This window comes from Apodemus sylvaticus, chromosome 5 (genome assembly GCF_947179515.1).
Source record: "Apodemus sylvaticus chromosome 5, mApoSyl1.1, whole genome shotgun sequence".
Taxonomy (NCBI): domain Eukaryota; kingdom Metazoa; phylum Chordata; class Mammalia; order Rodentia; family Muridae; genus Apodemus; species Apodemus sylvaticus.
This window is the reverse complement of record NC_067476.1, coordinates 17317798-17342054: the sequence shown is the minus strand read 5'-3', so window position 1 is coordinate 17342054 and position 24257 is coordinate 17317798. Positions and strand designations below refer to the sequence as shown.

Here is a 24257-nt window from a genome sequence, read left to right as displayed (position 1 = left end):
GGGGCTGCAAACCCCTTCAGTTCCTTGGGTCCTTTCTCTAGCTCCTCCATTGGGGATCCTGTGCTTAGTCCATTGGTTGGCTATAAGCATCAACTTCTGTACTTGTCAGGCACTGGCAGAGCCTCTCAGGAGACAGCTATATCAGGCTCCAGCCAGTAAGCACTTGTTGGCATCTGCAATACTGTCTGGGTCTGGTAACTATATATGGGATGGATCCCCAGGTGGGGCAGTTTCTGCATGGCCTTTCCTTCAGTCTCTGCTCCACACTTTGTCTCTGAATCTCCTATGTGTATTTTGATCCCTCTTCTAAGAAGGACCGAAGTATCCACACTTCGGTCTTCCTTCTTCTTGAGCTTCATGTGGTCTGTGAATTATATCTTTGGTATTCTGAGCATTTGGACTAATATCCACTTATCAGTGGGTGCATATCATATATGTTCTTTTGTGATTGGGTTACCTCACTCAGGATGATATTTTCTAGTTCCATCCATTTGCCTAAGAATTTCACGAACTCATTGTTTTTAATTGCTGAGTAGTATTCCATTGTGTAACTATACCACATTTTCTGTACCCATTCCTCCATTGAGGGACATCTGGGTTCTTTCCAGCTTCTGGCTATTATAAATAAGGCTGCTATGAACATAGTGGAGCATGTGACCCTGGGGAATCCTCTGGGTATATGCCCAGGAGTGGTATAGCAGGATCCTCTGGAAGTGTCATGCCCAGTTTTCTGAGGAACCGCCAGACTGATTTCCGGAGTGGTTGTACCAACTTGCATTCCCACCAGCAGTGGAGGACTGTTCCTCTTTCTCCATATCCTCACCAGCACCTGCTATCCCCTGAGTTTTTGATCTTAGCCATTCTGACTGGTGTGAGGTGAAATCTCAGGGTTGTTTTGATTTGCATTTCCCTGATGATTAAGGATGTTGAACATTCCATATTCAGGTGAAAAGTCTTTGTTTAGCTCTGTACCCCATTTTTTTATTAAGATTATTTGTTTAATCAGGTTTTCTGTTGCTGCAACAAAACACCATGACTAAAAAGTAAGTTGAAGAAGGAAGGGTTTATTCAGCTTACACTTGTAGATCATAGTCCACTATTAGAGGAAGTCAGGACAGGCACTCAAGCAAGGTAGGAACCTGGCACAGGAGCTGATGCTGAAGCTGTGGAAGGTGCTGCTTCCTGGCTGTTTCCATGGCATACGCAGCCTGCTTTCTTCTGGCATTCAGGACCACTGCCCAGCAGGGTACCACCCACAATGGCCTGCCCCCCCCCCATCAATCACTAAACGAGAGAATGCCCTACAGCCTTGCTTGCAGCCTCATCTTATGAAGAGCCTTTCATTTGTTTAGTTTGATTTGGTTTCTGTTTTTTGAGACAAGATTTTTTGTATGGCCTTGGCTGTCCTGGAACTAGCACTATAGTCCAGGCTGGCATCAAACTCACAGAGATCCACCTGTCTCTGCTTCCTGAGTGCTGGGATTAAAGGCAGTCACTGCCACCACCATCACCCAGCTTGAAGGCATTCCTTAATTATGGTTCCCTCCTATCCAGTGACTCTAGCTTGTGTTGAGTTGACATAAAACTAAACAACACAATGAGAATACAGCTAGTATTGTCCTGTTCTCTTTTCCCAACTGGGAACCTGGAAAATTTGTGATGTCCTGTCTAGTGCCATGCTAAAGGTGACTCTGAGAAAACTGTTGTCTTCTTGGCTACTCCCAAGCTTCCCGTGTCCTGCAAGTTGTCCCTTGGCTGGCCCAAAGAAAGAGGTCAAGCTAAGACTTTGACAAAAGTACACTGGGAAGACATCTTAATATTTTAATGAATAATATTGATGGGGCACTGCTGTTTTTGTGTTTCTGGATTTAAAAAAAAAATGTCATTTGGATAATGTATATCAGTGTTGTTGGAAGTTTTTTTGTTGTTTTTTTCCCCCCTTCTTCCCGTTTTGAGGAGAAGCCTATGGAGTCTGGTGGGGGAAGGGTTTGCAGCTGGCAGGAGCCTTGGCATATGCTGTAACTAAAAAGAGAGGGAATGTGTTGGTGGGACAAGCTACCGGAGAGCTGTCTCGGTGTGCTGCGGTACTCGTAAGCGTTCTAATTGGGAAGGATTTTTGGAGGACTATTTTGACATCTGCTCATGTCTTTGCTGATTTTTCTTCACTTAGAGTAGGAAACACAAGCTGTGGATAAAATGGCTTTAAAATAATTGGAAGAAAAGATATATCTCCAAGTTGAATTCACCAGAGACACTTCTTAAGGAATGGGAACTAAAATCCACTTCTAGGAATCTGTCCTGAAGCACAGAGCTTCCAGCCTTCAGACTTCATGGCCATGTGATATATATTAATGTCTTAAACACTGGAGGTAGTGTTCAGCCAAGTGGCCTTGGTTGAGTCTGTTTCCATGTAGCAGAACACTCTGGAGCAATTAGTAACTGTCACTTAGCTTTTAATGAAGTGGTGCATTGCTTATAGTGTAATCAATGTGAAAAACTGAGGGGGGTGGGCAGTGCAAAGGATTTAGAGCAGAGGTAGGGAAGAAGAAACACAAAAGGAAATAGTTTAGAGGGATGGCTCCAAATGGTAAGCTTTAGCTTTCCGTAGAGTAGGCGTATGTAATTTTATATTGCAAAAGGCAAGTCTGGTTTGCACAACAGAAAGTAGGCCCAGAGAGAGTCAGCCATGGCTGCCCACTGCAACGGTGCTCAGTATGAATCCTGGGATTCTAGATCCATGGGTCTGGTCTCTTAGAGTTAGACCCTTTTCCACAGCCAGGTCGCAGTCCTCCCGAACCGTGTGGCATTAAGCAATTTGCTTTGTCTCTGAGCCTCCACCTTTGCCTTGAAGATAATAGGCTCTCGCCAGCATGATGCTATAGAGAAGTGAGCTAACACTCAGGGGCCAGCCTTCTCCACCAGCACTCCCAACCACAGTCTTTCAGGAGCGAGCACCCTCTAGCCAAGCCGCCTGTGGTTCTTTCCTTGGGAACTATGAGCTTCAGGAAGCCCCTTGAGCCCATGCCAGCCCTTTTAGAAGAGGCCTTGCCACCAGCAGGGCAGCATTGTCCCATGAGAGGAAACTGTCGACCCAGCTCCTGCCTGGAGCCCAATGCTGGGGACAATTCGGTTACTAAGGGGACCCTGGCCTGCTAAGTCAAGAAAGGAGGCCAGGGTTTTTCCTCTTCTTCAGCCTGCTGCCATTGTTGAAAAAGTAAACACTCCACACAGCTTAACCGGCAAGTCCTCCAGCCAAGAGTGGAAGGAAATCAAAAGCCTGTTCCAGCCTAGGCTCAGAGAGCCCACAAGGGCAGTCTGTGCTGCTGGGGCAGCTCTGGGAACACCAAAACAAGGCCCAATTCTGATCCACTGTCAACACCCACTCACAGAACCTTTCAGCCCAGGACTGCTCTCCAGCGGCCATTGCCCTCCCCCTTCTGTTTGGAGCTATTGGGAGTGTTGGATGAGGCAAGGCAAGAGATACTGGGGTATAGTGGTCCTCGGCTCAGTGCCTGTAGCCTGGTGTCCCTCCTCTGTGCTCTGATCCTGCCTCTGATGATAATCATAAGCCTTTGAAGTAAGATCCAAGCTGTTGCTACCAATAGGCTGCAGCTCTTCTGTCAACACATATTAAAAAGTAATAACTGCCACATACGTATAAGACCTGAGTACCAGCCCAGGGCATATATGACCTCTGCTCTTCATAACAGCCCAGAACAGTGGTTCTCAACCTGTGGGTCATGACCACTTTGGCAAACTTCTATCTTCAAAAAATATTTTTATTAAAATTCATGACAGTAGCAAAATCACAGTCATGAAGTATCAACAAAAATAATCATATGGTTGGGTTCACCACAGCATGAAGGACTGTACCAACAAGTCACAGCACTTGGAGTGTTGGGAAGCACTTGTCTAGGAGGACTGGTGAGGGGCATCTATTCTGGTTTCACAGATGAACCACTCAGATGAGCCAGCTTCATCCCCTCATGGAGCCCCCCCTTCTTACCTCTGAAACAGGTGGTGACACTGTGCCTTCAGCTCCTAATGGAGCAGACAGTTGTGAGCTCTGAAATGTATGTGGCTTTAGTGGCAGAGGTGATTGTGGTTGGCTGTCATGTAACTTCCTTGTGATGAGGTTGCTAAATCCTGAAGTCGGCTGAGTCTCAGTGTGCTCCTCTGCAGACAGGGCTTGTGCTCACTAAGTTGCAGTTCCTTCCACATAGTGCTCAGCACCCGTGCTATTAACACCTTCTCATTTGCATCACGCCTGCCTGCAAGAATGGTGGGGCTTCAGAAGAGAGAGGAAATGCATTAATCAAACATCTCGTCCAACCTCTCTGACTCCCCACCAATGGAAAGTGCTTAGTAGACGATTGCAAGATGATACATAGGCTCCTGGAGATATCTGTAGCAGGAGTTAGAGACTCTGACCATTACATGGGAAGAGTCTAGGGTTCAGTTTCTTGACATGGTTTTTTGTTTGTTTGTTTTTTAATTAATTTACATTTCAAGTATTATTGCCTTTCCCGGTTTCCCCCACTCATGGAAACCCTCTATCGATCTCCCTTCCCCCTGCTTCTATAAAGGTGTTCTTCCACCCACCCATCCACTCCCATCTCTCCACCCTCGATTCCCCTACACTGGGGCATCTATCGAACTTTCATAGGACCAAGGCCCTCTCCTCCCATTGATGCATGACAAAGCATTCCTCTGCTACAATGACATGTTTTTTATCAACTGTTAAAAAATCTTTGACAAGCATAAGCTGTCTTCCTGCTAGGAAGATCCTTAAAATGTTTATTTAGGTGCCTTAATGTCCTAGAAGCTAGGATCAGAATATCAGCACCAATTTTCATATATACGTGTGTGTGTGTGTGTGTGTGTGTGTGTGTGTGTGTGTGTGTGCGTGCGCGTGTGCGCGTGCATATAAAATGACAACAGTGTCATTTTTCTAGCTGTTAGGCTTAGGGCATGTTACCTAGCCTCTGTGAACTGGCTTTCACCCCTGAGATTCATTGGTAGAGGGAGGCGGGTGATGATACAAATCAGAGAATTTCTATGACAGAAGAACAACACAGGTGAGCTATGAGTTCCTGGGCTGTGGCAGAGCGCACCTTTATTCAGCAGTGCTGTTCTTCCCTAAAGAAGCCAAGGGAAGGAACCTAAGTCCTGGTGGCACTTCCAGTGATTCTGGATTTTCTTTACTTGCAGAAGGTCAGAAACATGGCCCTAGATGATGTTGTGATCTTGAACGTGGACACCAACACCCTGGAAACCCCTTTTGATGACCTCCAGAGCCTCCCAAATGACGTGGTGGGTACCATGTGTGAGTTCTGACTCCTGTATGCTTGTGTTGTGATTCTGGGGCTGGGAGAGGTGGGAAGACAGTGTGCCTAGTCTACATCAGGGTACAGTGGACAATGTTCAGTGACACTATTAAAAAGATCTCCTTACACTGTAGGACTTCCTGAGGATGGCAAACAGCAAGGTACCTTTTTAATGAAACAAAATGGCTATGAAGATGCAAAGTACCTTGAGTAAATTAATTTCCCCTCTTGGCCTCAGTTTCCTACCTTGAAAGAGAAATGCCAGGAAGGTGCACTCGCAGGTGTAGAAGCATTCATCTGATGTTTGACAACAATACAAAGAGCAAAGGTGAAGCATTGGCCTTTAGTTAGTCTCAGGAGGACTAACATGCATGCAGTTGATGTCCTGGAAAGTGAGGAAAGCTGGGGAAGACAGAAATAAGTGTACAGAATTTATCGTCAGCGTTCAACGGTTCTGATGGAAGCGAGGAACTAAGAGCTCTGGGAGGCTCAGTGAGCGTGATGGTTTGTATGAAATGTCCCTCCTATGTCTCAGCATTTGAGCACGAGGTCCCCACTAGGTGGCTGTTTAAGGGGATTAGGCGTGGCCTGGCTGAAGGAAGTATGTCATTTGGGGCAGGTTTCAAAACACTGGCACCATTCCATGTTGGCCCTCTCTGCCTCCTACTTGTGGATCAAGATGTGAGCTCTCAGCTGCTTGTCCAGCCCCTGCCACTATGCCTTCACTGCTCCACAATAGCCTAACTCTTAGAACCATACGCCTAATTAAATATCATTTATAGGTTACCTTTGTCATGGTGTTTGATGATAGCAAAAGAAGTGTAACTAAGACAGAGCCTTATACAAACCCATTGGACTGAACAAAATCCACACAGTAGCACATTGTGATGGTCTGTTTCTCAGAACCCTTGAGGCCAGCTTAAGGTTAGCTAGAGAGATGGGGGGAAAGTTTCTAAGAGAAAGAAGTAGTTCCGTCCGGCACATTTCTTGTCAGGAACTGTGTAAGCCACAACATTGTGAGATAATATTTTTTAAGTAATAAAAGACAAGTTTTCTTTCCTTTTTTCTTTGTTTTTGTTTTGTTTTTAGAAACATGGTTTCTCTGTATAGTCCTGTCTGTCCTGTAACTTGCTCTGTAGACCAGGCTGGCCTCAAACTGAGAAATCCACCTGCCTCTGCCTCCTGAGTGCTGGCATTACCACCACTCATCAAAAGACAAATTTTCAATCTAAGTACTTTTTAGCCACTAAAAGTGTGCTTTCAAAGATGAAGCAGACTTTTTAAAACAATTTTTCAGATTAGAAAAAAACTGAGAGAAATATGTGTCAGCAGATCTGAGCTATAAGATATGTCAAAGGAAGCTCTTGGGTGGTGGACACTAACATAAGGAGACATGTATGACAGAGGAGTGAAGACAGCCAGAAACAGTAAAGTGTAGGTCAGTGTAAGATGTGTATCACATACTCAATAAAAATGATAGCAATACACCATGTGTTCCTGCATACACAGAAGCAAAGCACATAGCAGCAGGTTCACAGCGTAGAGCATGGTAGTGCTTCCCTGGTTGTTATGTTCTGAGGAAACTGTTGTGACGTTGTTGGAACGTGACTGGTATCAAGTCAAAGAAGTTTATTGTTAACTCAGAAACCACCAGAGGAAAAAGAAGACAGGTTCATAAAACTAGCCAACCAATGCTGAGTGTGCAGCATGTTTTCCAGGAAGAATAAAAGAAGCACATCAGCCCAGAAGTGGTGGTGGTGGTACACGCCTTAAATCCCAGCATTCAGTAGGCAAAGACTGGCAGACTCTGTGAGTTCAAGGCCAGCATGGTCTATAGAGTGAGTTCCAGGACAGCCAAGGTTACACAGAGAAACTGAAGGAACCAGTTCAGCACAAGACACCCCAAGACTAAGTTTTCACCAAAGGGAGATTTATTTGCCCCAGAGGGACAAAGGGCAGGAATAAAAGACAAAGACAGAAAGTTAAGAGGATGACACAGAAGGGGAAGGGAACAAGGGAGAGGGCAAGGAATGTTTGTCCCAGAGGACAAAGGACTGCCTCAGCATAGACAGGAGGCAGACGTGGCCCATAGGCAAATGGCAGTTTATAAAGGTAAAAGGGTAAGCCCCATGTCAGAGTGGGGTGTTTAATTTTCATTGGACACACTAATTAGAGCAGCCAAAGGGGGACTTTGGATTGCTGGACTTCAGTACTTTAATCACTGGACCTTGGTACTTAGCCTCAAGAGAAGTGGCCAAATAAGGGAATAGACCATGGAGGGCTAGCTTTAGGAATGTCATCTAATGATTTTTAGCAAGGGGGGGGGGAGCGAAAGGCCTGCCAGAGCCATGCATGCCATGCTCAGCATGGCCAGAGTCCCTTCAAAAACCGTGTCTCAAAAACAAACAAAATTCACACACAAACAGAATCATTAGTAGGATGGTGGGTTTATCTTGCTATTAACAGTAGCATTAAACATGCCTTTTATGAATTATTTTTCTTGTTCCTGTGACAAAATTCCTGTCAGAATCAGCTTAATGGAGTTAAAATTTATTCTGGTTCATGGTTTCAGAGGGTTGCTCTTCATAATGACTAGAAAAGCTTTGAGTCAGATGTGTGGCATAGTCCTACATGAGCCTATGAATGATCCTCCAGATTGGAGCCACGGCACGCATCTAAATATTCCATTCAAGCAGTTAATTACTTCTGATTGTATACCATCTATAAAAATTCTCTGGGTATCTGTGATATCTACATTTGTTTGCACATGGGCTTGATTATGCATACACATGAAGGCTAAAGTTCAGTGTTGTCTTTCCATCAGTGGCTTTCCACCTCTCAAGATTTTATTTTAAATGTATGTGTTGTTTTGCCTGCATGTATGTAGTTATACCTTGTGCTGCAGTTCCCAAAGAGGCCAGAAGAGGGTGCTCCATCACCTGTAACTCGAGTTACCTACAATAGTTAAGTTGTTGTGTGGGTGTTAGGAATCAAATTCAGGTCCTGTGGAAGAGCAGCCAGTGCTTTTAGCTACTGAGCTGTCGCCTTATTTTTGTGAGACAGGGCTGTCACTCAACCTGAAGGTCACTGATTGAGCTAGACTGGCTGGCCAGTGAACTCCAGAGATTCACCAGTCTCTGTACTCTCACTACTGGAGTTTAAGATGTCTGTTGCATCTTAGGTAGTAGGATCCAAACTTAAGTCATCATGCTTGCTTATGGAGCCATTTCCCCAACCCCATGAATATAAAGATTAAGATTAAAAAGTGAGATAATCAGGGCTGGAGAAATGGCTTAGCAGTTAAGCAAGCTTGCTATTCGACCATGAGTCAGGATTTGGATCTCAGCACCATCACCCACATCAGGTGGCTCACAAACATGTAACGCCAGCTCCAAGGGACTATGGGTGCCCATGCACAAATGTGCAGACATTCACACAGCCATGGCACATTAATAAAATAAAAATTCTTACATAAACGGATGGAAAAACACATACCGTCTAGTCACTAATGAGAGCTGGAGAGAAGAACCCAGTCTTCCCTACAGAGGGAAGGCAGGGACTGTCTGACAGTGCTCATTCCAGGACGGCATTCACACTAACATGTAGGCTTAACTGGTTTGCTTCTTAAAAAGCAAAAAAAAAAAAAAAAAGAGGAAGTTTACCCAGAGGATAGCTAGATAGATGGATATGAAGGCAAGGGGAGGTCACTGAGGGGAAGAAGGGACACCAGGCAAGGGGTCATGTGGATGGGAAGGGCCATAGGTAGGAATGATAACTACACACAAAAATGCCACCAGGAAACCCACTGTGCTAACACAAACATAAAAATTCATTATAATAGGGTTTGCAAAGAAAGCTATGATAAGTTTCATGGATAAACATCCAGGTTTGGGGGTTAGTTTAACATCACAATAGTGTTGTATGGCTGTCATGTGACCCGATGGTAGGAAAGATGCTTCATATCTGCTGTCCTTTCCAAATGTATTCTAATTAGGAAAAAATGTACACATACGCAAATTTTGGTACATTTTACAACTAACTGATAGATATGTGTCAGTTTTATTAAAAAACAGTCTGAGGAACCAGTCATACAGCAGAGGAGACAGCAGTGTGACAACATAGTGCAGTGTGGGATCTTGAGACAGAAAGGAACAGTAGAGGGAGGGACAGAGGAACCTCAGTGGGGCTGAGTGCTTGACTCCTGGTTTCAGTGAACTTCCAGTGATGATTCAAGAAGTATCTTGGTGAGAGCTGGTGAAACAGATGCGGTATTTTTTGTTCTGTCTTCACAGCTTTCTGAAATCTGCAAAATTCCAAAATAAGTGCTTATTTTTTTTAAAAAAAAAAAAAGAAAAGTAAAATGAAGTTATTAAGACTATCTTTATGCCTATAATTTTGGCAATTTAGATGAAATGCACAAATTCCCTCAAATGCATAAATTTATAAAGTGACTCAAGAGAAAAATGTAAATGCCACTATTCTGTTATAAATGAACAGAATAGTGTGATTTTCTTGTGATTAAAACTTTTAATCTTGTGATTAAAACTTTTAAAGGCAAATATAATCATACATAGTTTTTTAGAACATTTAGGTTAAAAAAAAAGGCAATTTTATTTTGTTAAGTCAGCATCACCCTGAGATAAAACAATCCCCCTCCAAAAAAATGGAGCTACAGACAGACATGCCTTCTAAAGATATGAAATTTTAAAACAAAATATTAACAAATTGAATCCAGTAAAATAAGATGATAATAAGACACAGTGATCAAGTTAATACAGATTGGAAATCAGTTTCAGTGATCTGCCCAATGAAAACACCAGAAGAGAAAACCAGAGCTTCAAAAAGTGCATGTATATTCAGGAAAAATTCAGTGCATTTTTAACAAGTACGGATCTCTTAACAAGTACGAATCTCCTCATGGTAAGAGAACCTTCCTACTTATGTCATATCTGGTTGGGAAACCAAAGTGTAGACCCCAAGAGGGATGTCTCCTTTTCCCATTCAGCACTAAACTGGCGTCTCAGACCCGCTAACTAACTAGGACAAGAAAAAATAAAGGAATAAAATCTCTGAGTCTGACAGTGGTGGTGCACGCCTTTAATCCCAGCACTTGGGAGGCAGAAGCAGGTGGATTTCTGAGTTCAAAGCCAGCCTGGTCTACAGTGATTTCCAGAACAGCCAGGGCTATGCAGAGAAACCCTGTCTCAAAAAACAAAAACAAAAACAAAAAAGAAAAAGAAAAAACTCACAAATCTGAAGATTAGAAAAGTAAGCAGGGGTTGAGGGAATCATTTAGCAAAGTCCCACTGAGCAAGCATGAGGACCTGAGTTTGATTCCAAGCACTCGTGTTTAAAATGCTCAGGTGTCATGGAGTGGGTCTGTAACCCAGGACTGAGGGGAAGGCCAGGGACAGGCAGATCCCTGGAGCTCACTGGCTACACAGCCTAATTGAATGAGCCCCAGATTCAGTGAGAGACCCTGACTTAAAGAAGTAGGACCCAGAGTGAGGAAGACATTGGAGATCAACCATTGCCCTACACATATACACAGAGGAGTAAGTAAAAGTGCCATGGCTCACACAACACGATCCTGTATATGGAAATCTTTAGGAGTCTCAAAACTGAGTTCAGCAAGGATACAGGAAAATGTCACTGTACAAAATTCATATATATTCCTATATACATGAAATGAGCAATTGAAAATGAGATTTTTTTTACAGTGCCATTTAAAATAGCATACAAAACAAAATACATTTAACAAAAAAAGTGTAAGATTTGTATGCTACAAGCTATAAACCATTTGAGGGGAAAAAATTTGAAAGACCTAAATAAATGGAGAGATATTCCATGTTTTGGATTGGAAGACTCAATATTTTTTACTCAATATTTTTAAGATGTGAATTTGCCTAAATTGATCTATAGATTCAATATAATCCCAGCCCAAATTCCAGATGGCTTTTTTGGGGGAAGCTTGACAAGCTAGTTCTAAAATGTATATATGTGAATATGCTAAAGAAGTAGAGCAGCAAAGACAATGTTGAGAAGGAAAGTTAACAGCACCATTCTGTATTACCTGCCTGCAAGTAAGACCTACGGTAGTGACAGGAACCAAGACAGTGGAGATGGGCACTAGCTCACAGACTCAAAGGAAGAGATCAGAAGTAAACCTGCACATGAGCACAGGCTTGGTCTGGTTTGGGTTTTCTATCCTTGAAATAAATGAGCTAAAACAACTGGATATCATGGAGAAAAGGAACCTTGACTTCTGCCTCATGCAAATATTAGCTCAAAACAAATTAAGTGTGGAAACATAGAAAGATGAAACTATAAAACAAGTAGAAGAAAATATGCGAGAATCTTCACGAGTATGAGGTAGGCAAAGATCTCTCACTAGGTCACCAAAAACTTGCATTATAAAGGAAAAAGTTGTGAAGTAGACCCCAGGATGGCAAATGCTTTCATCCTACAGTCAGGGGCACTTAACAAAATAGACAAACTACAGGCATAGAAAACATTCTCAAAATTCTGTCTATAAAAAAAGAGGGGGCAGGAGAGTTTGCTCAATAGATAAAAGTGATTGCTGCCACGCCTTAGCTGGGTTTGTTCAGGGACCCACATGGTAGAAGAAGAAAACTTATTCCTGCAAGTTATCCTCTAGCATCCACACACATTGTGACACATGTGCAATCCCTCTGCCATAGCACACATACAAATAATAAATATAATTTAACATTTTAAAGAAAGAAAAAGGTGCTGTCCAAAGTATGTCCAAAGAAACACTAAGGCTCGGTCTTAATAATTTAGGTGTACAAAAGACTCAAGGAGAGCACCACAGCGATGTTCACTGAGCCAACAGGCACATAAAAAGATGTATAGCATCGTTAGGTGGAGAGTAAAAATTAATACCACGATGGTGGACCACTATAAACCTAGTGGTGTAGTAAAATAAAAACTTACCACCCTAGATCTTATGCATACATTTACTATATGACCAAACACACTACTAGGTATCTACTGAAGAAAATAAAAATTTATATACATATAGATACGTGAATATTTTAGCAGCTTTATTTATAATTACACTAATTTTTTTCTTCTGTTAAAAAAAAAAGATCTACATGTCCCTTATCAGACAAGCACATAACCAAGTTCATGCTCATAAAATGGACTACTACCCATCAAAAGAGAAACTTACTGATTCTTACCCAACAAAATAGATACCAGCAGTATTTTATGATTGTGAAAGGATCTAGGAAGACATTCTGATCCAGGCACAGCTAGAGGCAGACATCAGATGAGTATGTTTCCAGGACTTTGTTGCCCAAAGGAAATATGAAGGGAATGGAGTTGTTCTGAGTCTTGTCATGGTGAACATGTATTTGCTTCTTTAAACTGGGTAGGAGCTGTGGGAGCCATCTCAGTTGGTAAAGCACTTGCGCCTCAAGCATCAGAACTTGGATCCAATCCCTAGAACCCACTTTAAAGCCAGATGTAGCAGCTCATACTTGTAATCCCAGCAATGGAGACATATAGAGGGAGGTCTCTGGGGGCTCACTGCCCAGCCAGCGTAGCTTAATCAGCAAGTCCCAGGTCCCAGAAAGATCCTGTCTCAGAAAACAAGATGGTCCAGGTGTGGTAGTATAGACTGATCTCTGAATTCCAGGCAGCTGAGCTACTCAGTGAGACTGTGTCTCATTGTGTGCACACGCACGCGCGCACACACACCACCACCACCACCACCACCACCACCACCAGCAGCAGCAGCAGCAGCAACAGCAGCATCAAAAAGGTAGTGACTGGTACTTTTGAGGGACAACATCCTAGGTTGACTACTATCTTATACTCAAGTGTGCACCCAGCCTCTCTGTCACAAAGATCATATCCAGCTATCACAAAGGTGATCTCTGGCTTCTCAGTAGGACTCTTTCCAGATTATGCTAATTTCTGGTGAAAAGTCTGAACAGGAAACCCCACCAATCTCTGTCCTTCCCATGGAAATCCACCAGTCCCTAAGCATGAAAATCCACCAAGCCCCAAGCTCCCCAAACTCAAGACTTGAAATCCCACCAATTCTCAGCCTGGAAATCTCTGCCCTGCAAAGCTCCGCCCCCTAAGAAATCCTATATACACCTTGCCTACTGTTCAGTTCCCTGCTGTTTTCACCTGGGGAACAGAAGCAGCCAACCCTAGATTCATCTCTCTCAATAAATCTCTTATGAGGTTTTCTGCCCTGTGTGACTCTCGCATCTCAAGAAGCCAAGAAATCAAGAGTGGGGCTGAGACTCCTGAGCACCTCAGCCCAGCTGGGGACACCCTCCCCTGGGAGCCGCAACCATGAAAGAGGAAGGAGGAAGGAGAGCAGCCAAGCTGGAGGCATTGATGACACTGCAGCACTCCAGCTTAGCCAGGGAGACCCTCCCCAGCGCTGCAGCACCTCTGCTGCGGAGCGGAGCCTCTCTCAGAGCTCGGGCGCCTGGGCTCCCCGGCCCTACATTACTTTTCCATCCCAGCAGGAACTCCAACACAAGTATTTTTTTAATTGTTTTTAGGTTTATTTGTTTTTTTATTTGTGTGGGTATTTTACCTGCATGTATGTCTATGTACCACATGCATGTAATGTCTTAAAAGGCCCAAAGAGGGTGCTGAATCCTCTAGCATTGAAGTTACACACAGGTGTGAGCCACCATTGTCAAAGCCAGAAATTAAACACAGGTCCTCTCCAAGAATACCCAGTGCTCTTAACCACTGAGCCATCTCCTTAGGCTTGGTACAAGAAATATCCAAATATGGAACAACTTTTCTGGAGCTGTTACTACAACTCATGGGAATAGGAATGGCATAGCCACTTAGGGAAAACAAAAAACAAACAAAAAACCAGTTGGTTTTCTAGGAAGTTAACACAGGTCTACCACAGTGCCAGGCAGCTCCACTCCTTCCTGTTTATCTAAGAAGGAAAAGCAAGCATCCAACAGGTTTGTCCGTGAGTGTGAATGCTGCTCAAGGCAGCAGCCTGAGTGTGGATTTATGTAGGTTTCTTTATTACTAAGTCACAAATTAACAAACTCCAATGTGAGACTCTCTAAATGGACTACAGTGAGTGAGGAGAAGCCAGAGTCAGGAGGATAGATACGATTCATTCATGAGCATTGTAGAGAGGGCCTAGAGGAGGCAGCCTGGCTGTACAGACACCTCAAGGCCAGCTGGTGGGGTAAGGAGGTGGCCCGTCCCTTGATCTTGGTGAGATGCATAGAATGTCAAAACTCAATTGACCATCCATTCAAAATACATACATTTGCTTACCTTAAGTTTTGATTAAATGAAGTTAAAAAGAAGAGGCCTTAGAAATTAATTTAGAGCAGATTTCATATTGAGCTCTGGAGCCAACTGATTTCTTGTGGTTTATGAACTTAGGCAACAGGTAACTTTGGGGCAGGATGGCTCTTGCTTTCTGTAGCTGCCCAGACCATTTACTCATGAGTTGATAGCCTTGTCTCTGTAAGCTTTTCTGCCCTACTATAAAAAGGGAGGGGGAGGCTGCCACTGTTGATGCCTCCCGCTCTGCTAGTGTCTATGAAACTTGCAATATACTGTTTCCCTGACAATATGCATTGTTCCCTGGCTGTGAACTTGGCAGGAGAATTACAGCAAGAGTATTCCACCCTTATTGATCTAAAGTCAGCTTGCAGGCTTCATGTTCATCTCAAGCCCTGGCCTGAGTCTCTCAATGCCATGCTCTTCCAGAAGCCAAGATTCCCCCCACCCCCAGATGTCCCAAGATCTCCCTGTTCTGTAGGTGATCCTGACCATGCACAGCAACAACATGCTGTACTCAGGAGTGAATCCTCCTCTAGATCCGATCCTTTAGGTGTATTTGCATGTCTAATGTGTACTGTCTAATGGATCACTGACTGATTTGGGGGGCATTCACTGGGTCCAGGGTTTACAGTTGACAAAATTCTCCGTGAGGTCACAGGCTGGTTGGTTTGATGATCTAGTGGATAGCAGGATGGCTTAGTTTGTCCGTGTTTCTCTGGTTGCAACCCACCATCATACTATCCGTGATAGCATACTCCAGCACAGAAGTACCACTTCCTGATTCACAGTCCTATGATGATGTCCCACTTTTTTCTACGTGAAGTTAAAGTGCCACATATAGTTCTTTAGGGTATCTTGTCTCTCGTGACCCTCCAGCCCACCTTTATTTTATACCAGCAGCTTTGCCTCAGTCTATGGGAGTTCCAGGCATTTCAGTCAAAGCCTCTCCAGGAGTTAGATCTGTAGCTAATTTAGAAATGAACATTTTTTTCATCCTTTATTTGTTCAAATGCTTTTGGGTGTATGCTCAATGTACTGAGACCTAAAACCAGTTCAGAAGCAGCAGTTACCATCCTGCCAGCAGAAGGTGCGGCCAAGGGCTGGTGCTGTCTGTGAGCATGATGAGCTTGGGAAGGGCATCACAGTCCACTGCAGCCGGAGGAGACGTGGGAAGGACTGAGCAGGAGGAAGACCAGAGAAGTGTGCTCATAAGCACAAATTCGACTTCAAGTGGGGCAGTGGGGAATGAACTAAGAATCCAGTGATGTGCTGAGATCCATGCTATCTCAAACTACGGGGATCTGCTTTCACTGTCTCTCAGCTTCCCAAAATGTGCCCAAAGCTTCCCTGCCTCTGTCCCACATCTACCAATATATGACTTGAATTTGGGGGACAGTTTGCATGAACGGTGTTACTCTGTCTGTTCTTAAGGAATTGTCTTAGCTCTGCACTGGGCTGGGCTGCCCACCACCAGTGTCCACTCCTTTTGTGCATTCGATGCAGGAAGCAAAGGAGCATCGTGATCCAGTGTACCTTGACCAGAGTGTGTGTGTGTGTGTGTGTGTGTGTGTGTGTGTGTGTGTGTATGATTTGTCAACAACCGAGGACTTTATGTGGCCTCATTAAAGATGCTGGGGCAGGAGCACTGTGGGACATCAGAAGAGCCCTCAGCAGTAAACCACAACGCTGAGCTTTGGAACGCAGTAAATGTTTAAGAGACTTCCTTCCTTTCATTACTGAATTTTACTTCACTTTTATACCAGTAAAGAGTTGTGTTTTATTGGTTGAAATTTCTTGATTCCGTTTTCCCCAGGTCTGTTTAAAGCTACATTTTATCTTTGAGGATGTTTGGCTCGCCGTGGAGGAAGTGCTGCCAGCGAATTCAATTAACTGGCAGAGCTCACAGATATTGTACATGGATTTCTTTTTTTTCCTCCTTTTTCACAACTGCGACATAAACACAGCTGGGTTTAATATTTGTTGTAACAAAGATTTAACTTGAATCATTTTACTCCGGGTAATTAATGCTTGGAATGTGGGTTCCTCTGCTTGGTTTGCAATCCTCTGCGTTTTCCTGCTCACGCTATCTAGATAATGAAGTGCGCTCCTCCAGGTCTTTGCCCTGCCTTAAAACTGCTTAATATTTGGCCGTTCCCACTAGAGAGCAGATGCTTTTCTTTGCAAGAATTGAATTTCTGTCAGCTCTTTTATGCATCATGTGTTTGGAACTGTAAGTGGATCAAGTTGTTCATCACAGCAGGGACACTGTGAAACACATCTATTATACACACTTCCCACCCCCCACCCTGCTTCCTGTTTTTTTTTACCTCCCCTGAGGAGGTGGAGATGCCCGGATTCCCTTGGGAGATATCTCACTCTGTGTGGATATACTCATGTGATCCAGCATGGATCCGGCCTGGCTGCCTCCCTCAGCGTGGAAATCTATATCCCTGCAGCCCAGTCTTGTTGCTGCGACAGACTCCTCTTTTATCTTAGTAAACACCAAGCACTTCATTAACTCCCAAATACACACCAAGCTTGGGTCACTAAATAAATCCACTAAGCCCAGCATAATGAGTGACAGAAATTCCCAGTAATTGATGCCCTAGAAAATGTTTGTTCTATGACTTTTAAGCTATAGAGTTGGGCTAATGTAGAAGAAAGCCACCATCTATTAGGCACCTAATGTGTGCCTGTCACTGTAGTAGGGGCTTTGAAAGTCTTGACATTTGACCTGTGTAACAATTATATATATATGAAAGTACTTTATCACCTTGTTATTTAAAAAGAAAAAGAAAAGGAGGTTAAGCACCCACCTATAGGCATCTAGGTCATAACTAGCAGCCATGGCAGAATTTGAACTCAGATCTGTCTAAACAATAGCCTTTATCAATAAATTCTGACAGATTTATTAAACTTCTTCTGACAGATTTATTACATTTCTTGACTGACCATTCAAGGTACTTGTTTTTGGTTGGTTTGTTCTGAGACAGTCTTTTTGGCCTTAAGCTTGCTATGTTATTGAATTAAAATGATTCTCCTGCCTCAGCCTCCTAAGTTCTGGAACTGAGATATGCACATGCACCTAACTTGAAGGCACTGATTTATGGTATTTGTTTATTTACACTCTAACACTGCTCAAAGCCAAAGACAATTCTGAACATCTTTGTGTCCGTCTAAATCAGAATCTGTGGTAGCAACTGAAATTAATTTTCCTTTTCCCTCAGAGCTCAGTACAAGTGCACCCTGGCTTCTCAAAGCAAGCCACCATGTTCTCGAGTCCTAGAATCTGTGGTGAGCTGATGACAGAGATTCCCAGATGTGTGTGGTTTGGTTTGTCAGCTCAACACAGCATTGAAAAGCACATCTTAGGGATGCTCCTGCAGTGGGAGCCCCCCTTTGGTCTCAGACTGTGAGGACAGGAGTGAATCAAGGTGTGCTTTAGTAGGTGCCACTTAGTTTGCTGGTATTGCCGTGCCACATTCACTGGTCTGCCAGAGAAATGCTTATACATAGAAGTCATTACAGTGACTCGTAAGACAGATTTTACTTTGGAAGAAGCTCATCAGTCTTTCAACAAACATTTTTAGTCATGATTAACTTGAGTCTTCTTCCTCTAAATACTTTTCCTTAGGGTTCAGCAGTAGTATCCTCGATCAGGAGACGTCCACGAACCTTTGTTTTCTAGGCTGTTTGTTGTTGAATGGTTTTAGAAAGTGATAGAGGTTATATTTTTTTTTAAAGTGTCTAACTTTCCTTTTGAAAGCAACTCTGCTTTTTTCAAAGGTAACTTACATTTTTATTTTGTGTGTTCTGTTTGCAAGCGAATGCTTCTTGGTTTATTCATGTTGACAACTGAAAAGCCTTGGACCTAATTAAAAGAATTTCCATGAGCACCTTTACTGAACCATTTCATTACGCAGCACTGCACAGATTGCATTGTGAAGCATGGTGATGGTTTAAATCTGACCTTTAATCCTAGACTGCCAGGAATTTTAGGAGGAGCCCTGCATTGAAAATATTCCCCCAAAAGCATGCATATGCTTATACATATTTGGTTAGAAATGATCTTTTTATTGAATGGCCACCTACTAATATAACTACATGTCACTTTGAGCTCAGATCCTGTAATCTATAGTTGTTAGGATTTCCTAGCTGCAGTGCGTGCGTGTGTGTGTGTGTGTGTGTGTGTGTGTGTGTGTGTGTGCGCGCGCGCGCGAGCGCGCGCGCGCGCGCGCTTACTGTTAAAGCTGAATTATTTTATAGAAAAAGCAAAGACAATTTTACTTACTCTGGACTAAAGAGGGGCGGGGGTTGGAGCAGGTGGATATTACAGGGGGGTAGAAAGTGTGTGCACCTGAGCCACTGTGTGTGTATGTATCTCTTACTGGTGAGGGGCTGGAGTATATGAGGGCATGACAGACCCTTTCTGAACCTTCTTTGGTAGCTAGTGAAAGTAGGACTCTTTGGTTTTGTTTTTAAATTATACTTTTTATTACAAGAATAGCATCCTAAGGATTTGAAGGTTTTTCATGGGATGCTAACCAGAACCATTATGGCACAGTAGAGTAAGCATTCACATAATGAAAATTGATCCTTTTGTCTGACAAAAGGCTGAGTAGAGTGAGGACATTGCCTCTAACTTCTGACTTACATGTAGCCCATGAGTTGTCAAGAGGGGAGGAGGAAACAGAGGTCAGAACCCCCAGGGTCATCACCTGCACCGCACAGAGCTCTGCATAACTAGCATAGCCCTACCTCCCCCACAGAGAACCAAGGATTTTGTGGGGAAAATGGGATGCAGAAGAAGCAATTAAACCCAACTGAGGTCAAGGTCCAACCATGTTCTCAAGAAAGAAATAGGAAAGCAGGGAATGAGCAGAGGCAGTAATGGAGATATATTAGGTTGGGAGAGAGTACGCCTGTGTCGTGGACAAGTGCAGTGTGCTGTCCTAAGATAAGAAACCCCGGCAGCAGTGAAAGTTAACTGGCTCGCACAGGCTGTGAGGTAGAGAAGACCCAGCCTTGACTTTGGTTTCTGCCTACTACTGGACCATCTACTAGATGGGGTCTGAGTCTCAGTCTTCCCATCTGTATAGCAGGGATAACAGTGCCTACTCAGTGTTTCTGAAGGCTTCCTCCCATGCTGGGCATAGAAACACTTGCCCTGTCATTTACTAACTAGTAGGATGTTCCTATTTCTTTTCTCTTGATGATTTAGTCCATAATTCTTTCAAAAGTTATCACTGAAATGAGTGTGCTGTGAGATTATCCTCACATACTAAGACTTTCTGTTTCAAATTTGAGACAAGCGCTAACAAAGGCATAGAGATTGACTGGGGGCTGAGGAGATGGCTCAGTGGTAAAGTGTTTGCCATGCAAACCTGAGGATCTGAATTGGCATCCCCAGCAACCACTTAAAAGAATCCAGAAACAATAGCAGACCAGCTCCAGAGCCAATGAGGCAGAGGCAGGAGGGTCCCTGAGACTTAAGGGCCATCAGTCTTTTATTGAAAAGACTGCTCAAAAATAAGGTGTATGGGTTTAGGAGATGGTTCAGCCAATTACAGTGTTTGCTTCACAAACACAAGGACCAGAGTTTGTACCCCACAAGATCCACATGAAATCCAGAGGGCTTGGCAGCCTGCTTGTAATCTCAGGGTGCAGAGTGGAATGGGATCCCCAAAACAAGCCAGCTAGCAAGTCTAACCAAACCCATGAGTTCTAAATGCAGCAAGAGACCTTGCTTTGAGGAATAAGGTAGAAAGTGACCAGTGAAGATGCCCTTAGGCATGCACACCAAAGAGGGGTGCAGGCCTCTGACCTCGGTTTAAGCGCGCTCACCAATAAGTAAACAGACTAGACCATTTTTTACTGCTAGTGGCAGGAGGACAAAGTGAGCTAGTATTTTCCCATCTCTGCAGAGGAGAAAACAAGTCACTTTGCCCTCTGCCCCAGGGATTTTTGGAACTAAGTCTAATATCTACTTTATTCAAGAAAGGAAGACAATCAATTTGCTTGGAGGGAAATATGACTCTCTGTCCCTTCTTTTTTTTCTTTTTTTTTTTCTTTTCTATATTCTTTGTTTACATTCCAAATGATTTTCCTTTTTCTGGTTCCTCTCTGTCCCTTCTTATATTTAATTTGTCAGATTAGCAAATACTGAACTCTACAATTCACACACCCAGCAGTTAGTACAACTTTGTGCAGGGCTCCTGCACAGACTGGCTTGAGCCAGACTTGAGAACTGTGTTTCTAGCTAGGTGATATACCTACCTTGGTCCTACTGGATAGTCTATTAGAACATACAAGACTGAATTGCTGTTGTCAAATTCATCATTACTCATGGCCATGTGTAATGCCATGGGTAGTGGAGAGGGTACAGTTGATCCCTGGCAGGAGAACCTTGGTCTAGCCTGAGGTATCCAAATGAGGATATAGCATTTGAACAGAGCCCTGTGTCATCCAATATGGTATCCGCTAGTTACAGATGGCTATTTAAATTCAAATTGAATAAAGTAAAATACAGCCTTTAGTTTCTCAGTCATAACAGCCACATTTCAAGTGCTCTGAGCAATCTGCTTTTGCATAGCACCAGGCAAGAGGTAGATCATTCCCATCAGTGTATAAAATTCAGCTAAACTGCTCTGCACTGTGAGGTAAGAGCATAACAGTAGGTGAGAGCACTGCAAATAGGAAATAGCCAGTGGGACTAGAGATTAGTGAGTAATCATGGAAATGACAGAACCTTATCTGAATGACATAGGTTCAGGCCTTACTAGGACTCAGAGCAATACCAGAATGTTTGAAATATCGTAAGGTGTCAGCACTGATAGCAAAAGGTAGGTGGTTAACAATATCTTGGGTATGACATTTCATAGTATCATCAGAACTCTCCTACCCCCAAGCCACAAGTTTCAGCAAAGTCAGGGGATATACCTGTTGTTGAGTGCTGCTGTGCGTTGCAAGGTTTACCCACCTCTTTCATAGGATAAAGATACGTAATCTGCTATTATATAAAGAGCTAAAGGAAGTTGGTTGTGATAGCACGGCTTTAATCCCAGCATTAGAGTGGGGGTAGGAGGAGGCAGGGCAGATCTCTGAGTTCGAGGGCTACCCTGGTCTACATAGTTCCAGGACAGACAGGGTTAGAGACACTTAAAAAAAAAAAGCTAAATAATGAGATGATAGATGATTTTATAGATAGATAGATAGGTGGGTGGATGGATGGATGGATGGATGGATGGATGGAGTGGAACTCCCTTTTAAGCCAGTAGTGAGCTCATTTCTACTGGTTGCTCGGAACTAGATTAAAAGGCCCAGGAGCTCTGCCTCATCCATTCATGGTATAGCTCTAACCAAGCACATCTTCAGCCTTGGTTATTAGCAAATAAGAGTTTCGTGAGCACCAAAAAGGATGAACAGGGCTTCACTCTATCAAGTGTGAAGGCTCTAAAAGATTTATTAGTGTGGACTTTGTTATAGGTTTCAATAAGGAATATTAGTAATAGGATGTAAAGGAGCTGAAGTTCAACAGGTAAAGAAAGCAGGAAGCCAGGTCACCAATCCCAGGCCTCAGCTGAGCAGATTGCACCCCTGTGCTGCAGCCTGAGGAGGCTGTGGGAACAGAGGGGCAGCTGGTGAAATCAAGAGACCTAAGAGAGAGGAGGGGCAGGGAAAGAGAGGGAGGGAGACAGACAGACAGACGCTGAGGACCAAGCACAGAGGCACAGTACAGAAGTAGGCTGAAGGAGAGCAGTGACACCTGTGTCATTCTGCCGCAGTGACTGACTGCTGTCTGTGTTCCCTCCCACTCACTCAGTGTGCAGCCACTGGTTTGCCTGCTGCTGAGCTAAATCTCATTCACTGGATGAGTGTGAGTCCTGTCTCCCACCCCATCCCACACCCAGGGTCCTTGCCAGCTGAGATCAGCTCCTAATCCTGAGGAATGTTGTCCTAGCTCCTGGATTGATGGTAAATGCCTTTCCAAACTTGTTTACTTTCATTCAGCAGGAAGTGCTGTACTTGGGGGCTTTGGGGCTCTCAAGAGACACGATAGACTGCAGCTCATGGCAGAGGCCTACATGGTCCACAGGCCTAGCTTAGTGGTCAAAAGACTATCACAGATGGGGGAACATCTGGTACCTTCTTTCCCTTAGCCCAAGGCAGTGGCTAATTTGACTATTAAAGAAAAATACCTCGCTCTACTTCTTTATAATGAAAGTAGCATGCGTTTTTATGAGGAATAATCAAAACAATCAATTTTATAAAACAAAGTACCCTTACATAACTAATGGTTGGTGCATGACACTTCTGGTTTTACTGCACACACACACACACACACACACACACACACACACACACACACACACACACATATATATATATATATATATATATATATTACATGAGTTAGTAAATGATTCATGCTATACACACTGTCCTGCAATTTGAGTCTCATCTCCCCTTATTTGACTATGTTTGGGGAACATCTTTTCAGGATGGTTCAGAATTCTGCCATTCCCAACTATATAGCACTGTACCATGAGGCTGCAGTTACTTCATGGACCCTGGTAATATAGATGCAGACTGTCTTCCAAAGAATGAATGGATGTCCATGGCAAGATAGGCACAGACAAGGCACAGGCAAATCAAGTCTGTGAGAATCCTCTGGACTGAAGTGATTTCATATCAGTTAGTATAATGTCAAGCAGGATAGCTAGTCCAGCCTAGTATAATAGCCCAGCTATTCCAAAGGTGTAATGGGGAGGCCCAGGTGCCAGAGGATTTGCCCCAGGATAAAGTTGTTATATTTGGTTATTTACAAGATTACCAGGACAGCGGTGAATAGGTGGCTTGAGAAGAGGTAAAAGCAGACAGCCCACCAGATAATGAATTGAGCTGCACCTCGAAGGGCCAAGGTCGTGTGCACTGAGAGGTGAGAGCAGGTTTAGGGTGGTGCTGATGAGATGTCAGAGTAGCTGTGAGCAGGGCTGAAGAGGCAGAGTCTGGCCTGGGGCCCAGGAGCTGCCTTGATGGTGCTGCAGTGCCCAAGGTGGATCACAGAGGAGGAAGGCTAATGCAGAGAGGAACTGTTGAGTGCAGTCTTGTGCCCTCTTCCCTTTGGTTTTGGTCTTCCTCCTGTGACAACTGATTAAAGGAGGAAGCCATCCTCACTGACACGTCTACCACCCCAAATTACCCCTGACAAGCCCCTATGTAGTGATATGGCCAGCACCCCAGGAGCACTCAGGGCAAGTTCAGCTTTAGATGTATGATGGTGGGTTATTTAAGCCTTCCGTTTTCTTTGCTTTTATTTAAGAGACAGAATGCAATTCTGAGCCATTAGATACACATAGGCTTGCAGTTTCAAAGTTTGAAGTGCCTGCAGGTCAAGACAAAAGCTTCTCCATGGTAAGGGATGAGTGAGGTCTTCAGAAGTCTTGGCCTGGGTGCTCACGGGGTGTCAGGAGCCTGGGACCACTTGGCCAGCTTCAGACCAGCGGGGGCTGACAGGAAGGCGCTTGCTCACTCCTGTTTGCTCAGTTCCCATCAGCCACTCCTTCTTTGTGTAAGATGGTAATGAGGCCATTAGGAGAGGCTCACCTGAAGTGC

The 24257-nt window shown here is 43.8% G+C and overlaps 1 protein-coding gene across 10 annotated transcripts in view; it reads left to right on the top strand.

Annotated features, from left to right (window-relative positions):
* The window catches only part of Dennd1a (DENN domain containing 1A), a 480683-nt gene that overhangs the window by 316590 nt on the left and 139836 nt on the right, over nucleotides 1-24257 (top strand). For all 10 annotated transcript variants that reach the window (XM_052182388.1, XM_052182389.1, XM_052182385.1 and 7 more), the window contains one exon: nucleotides 5212-5313. In XM_052182388.1, the coding sequence (XP_052038348.1) occupies nucleotides 5212-5313 (102 nt within the window). The remainder of the gene's footprint in view (nucleotides 1-5211; nucleotides 5314-24257) is intronic.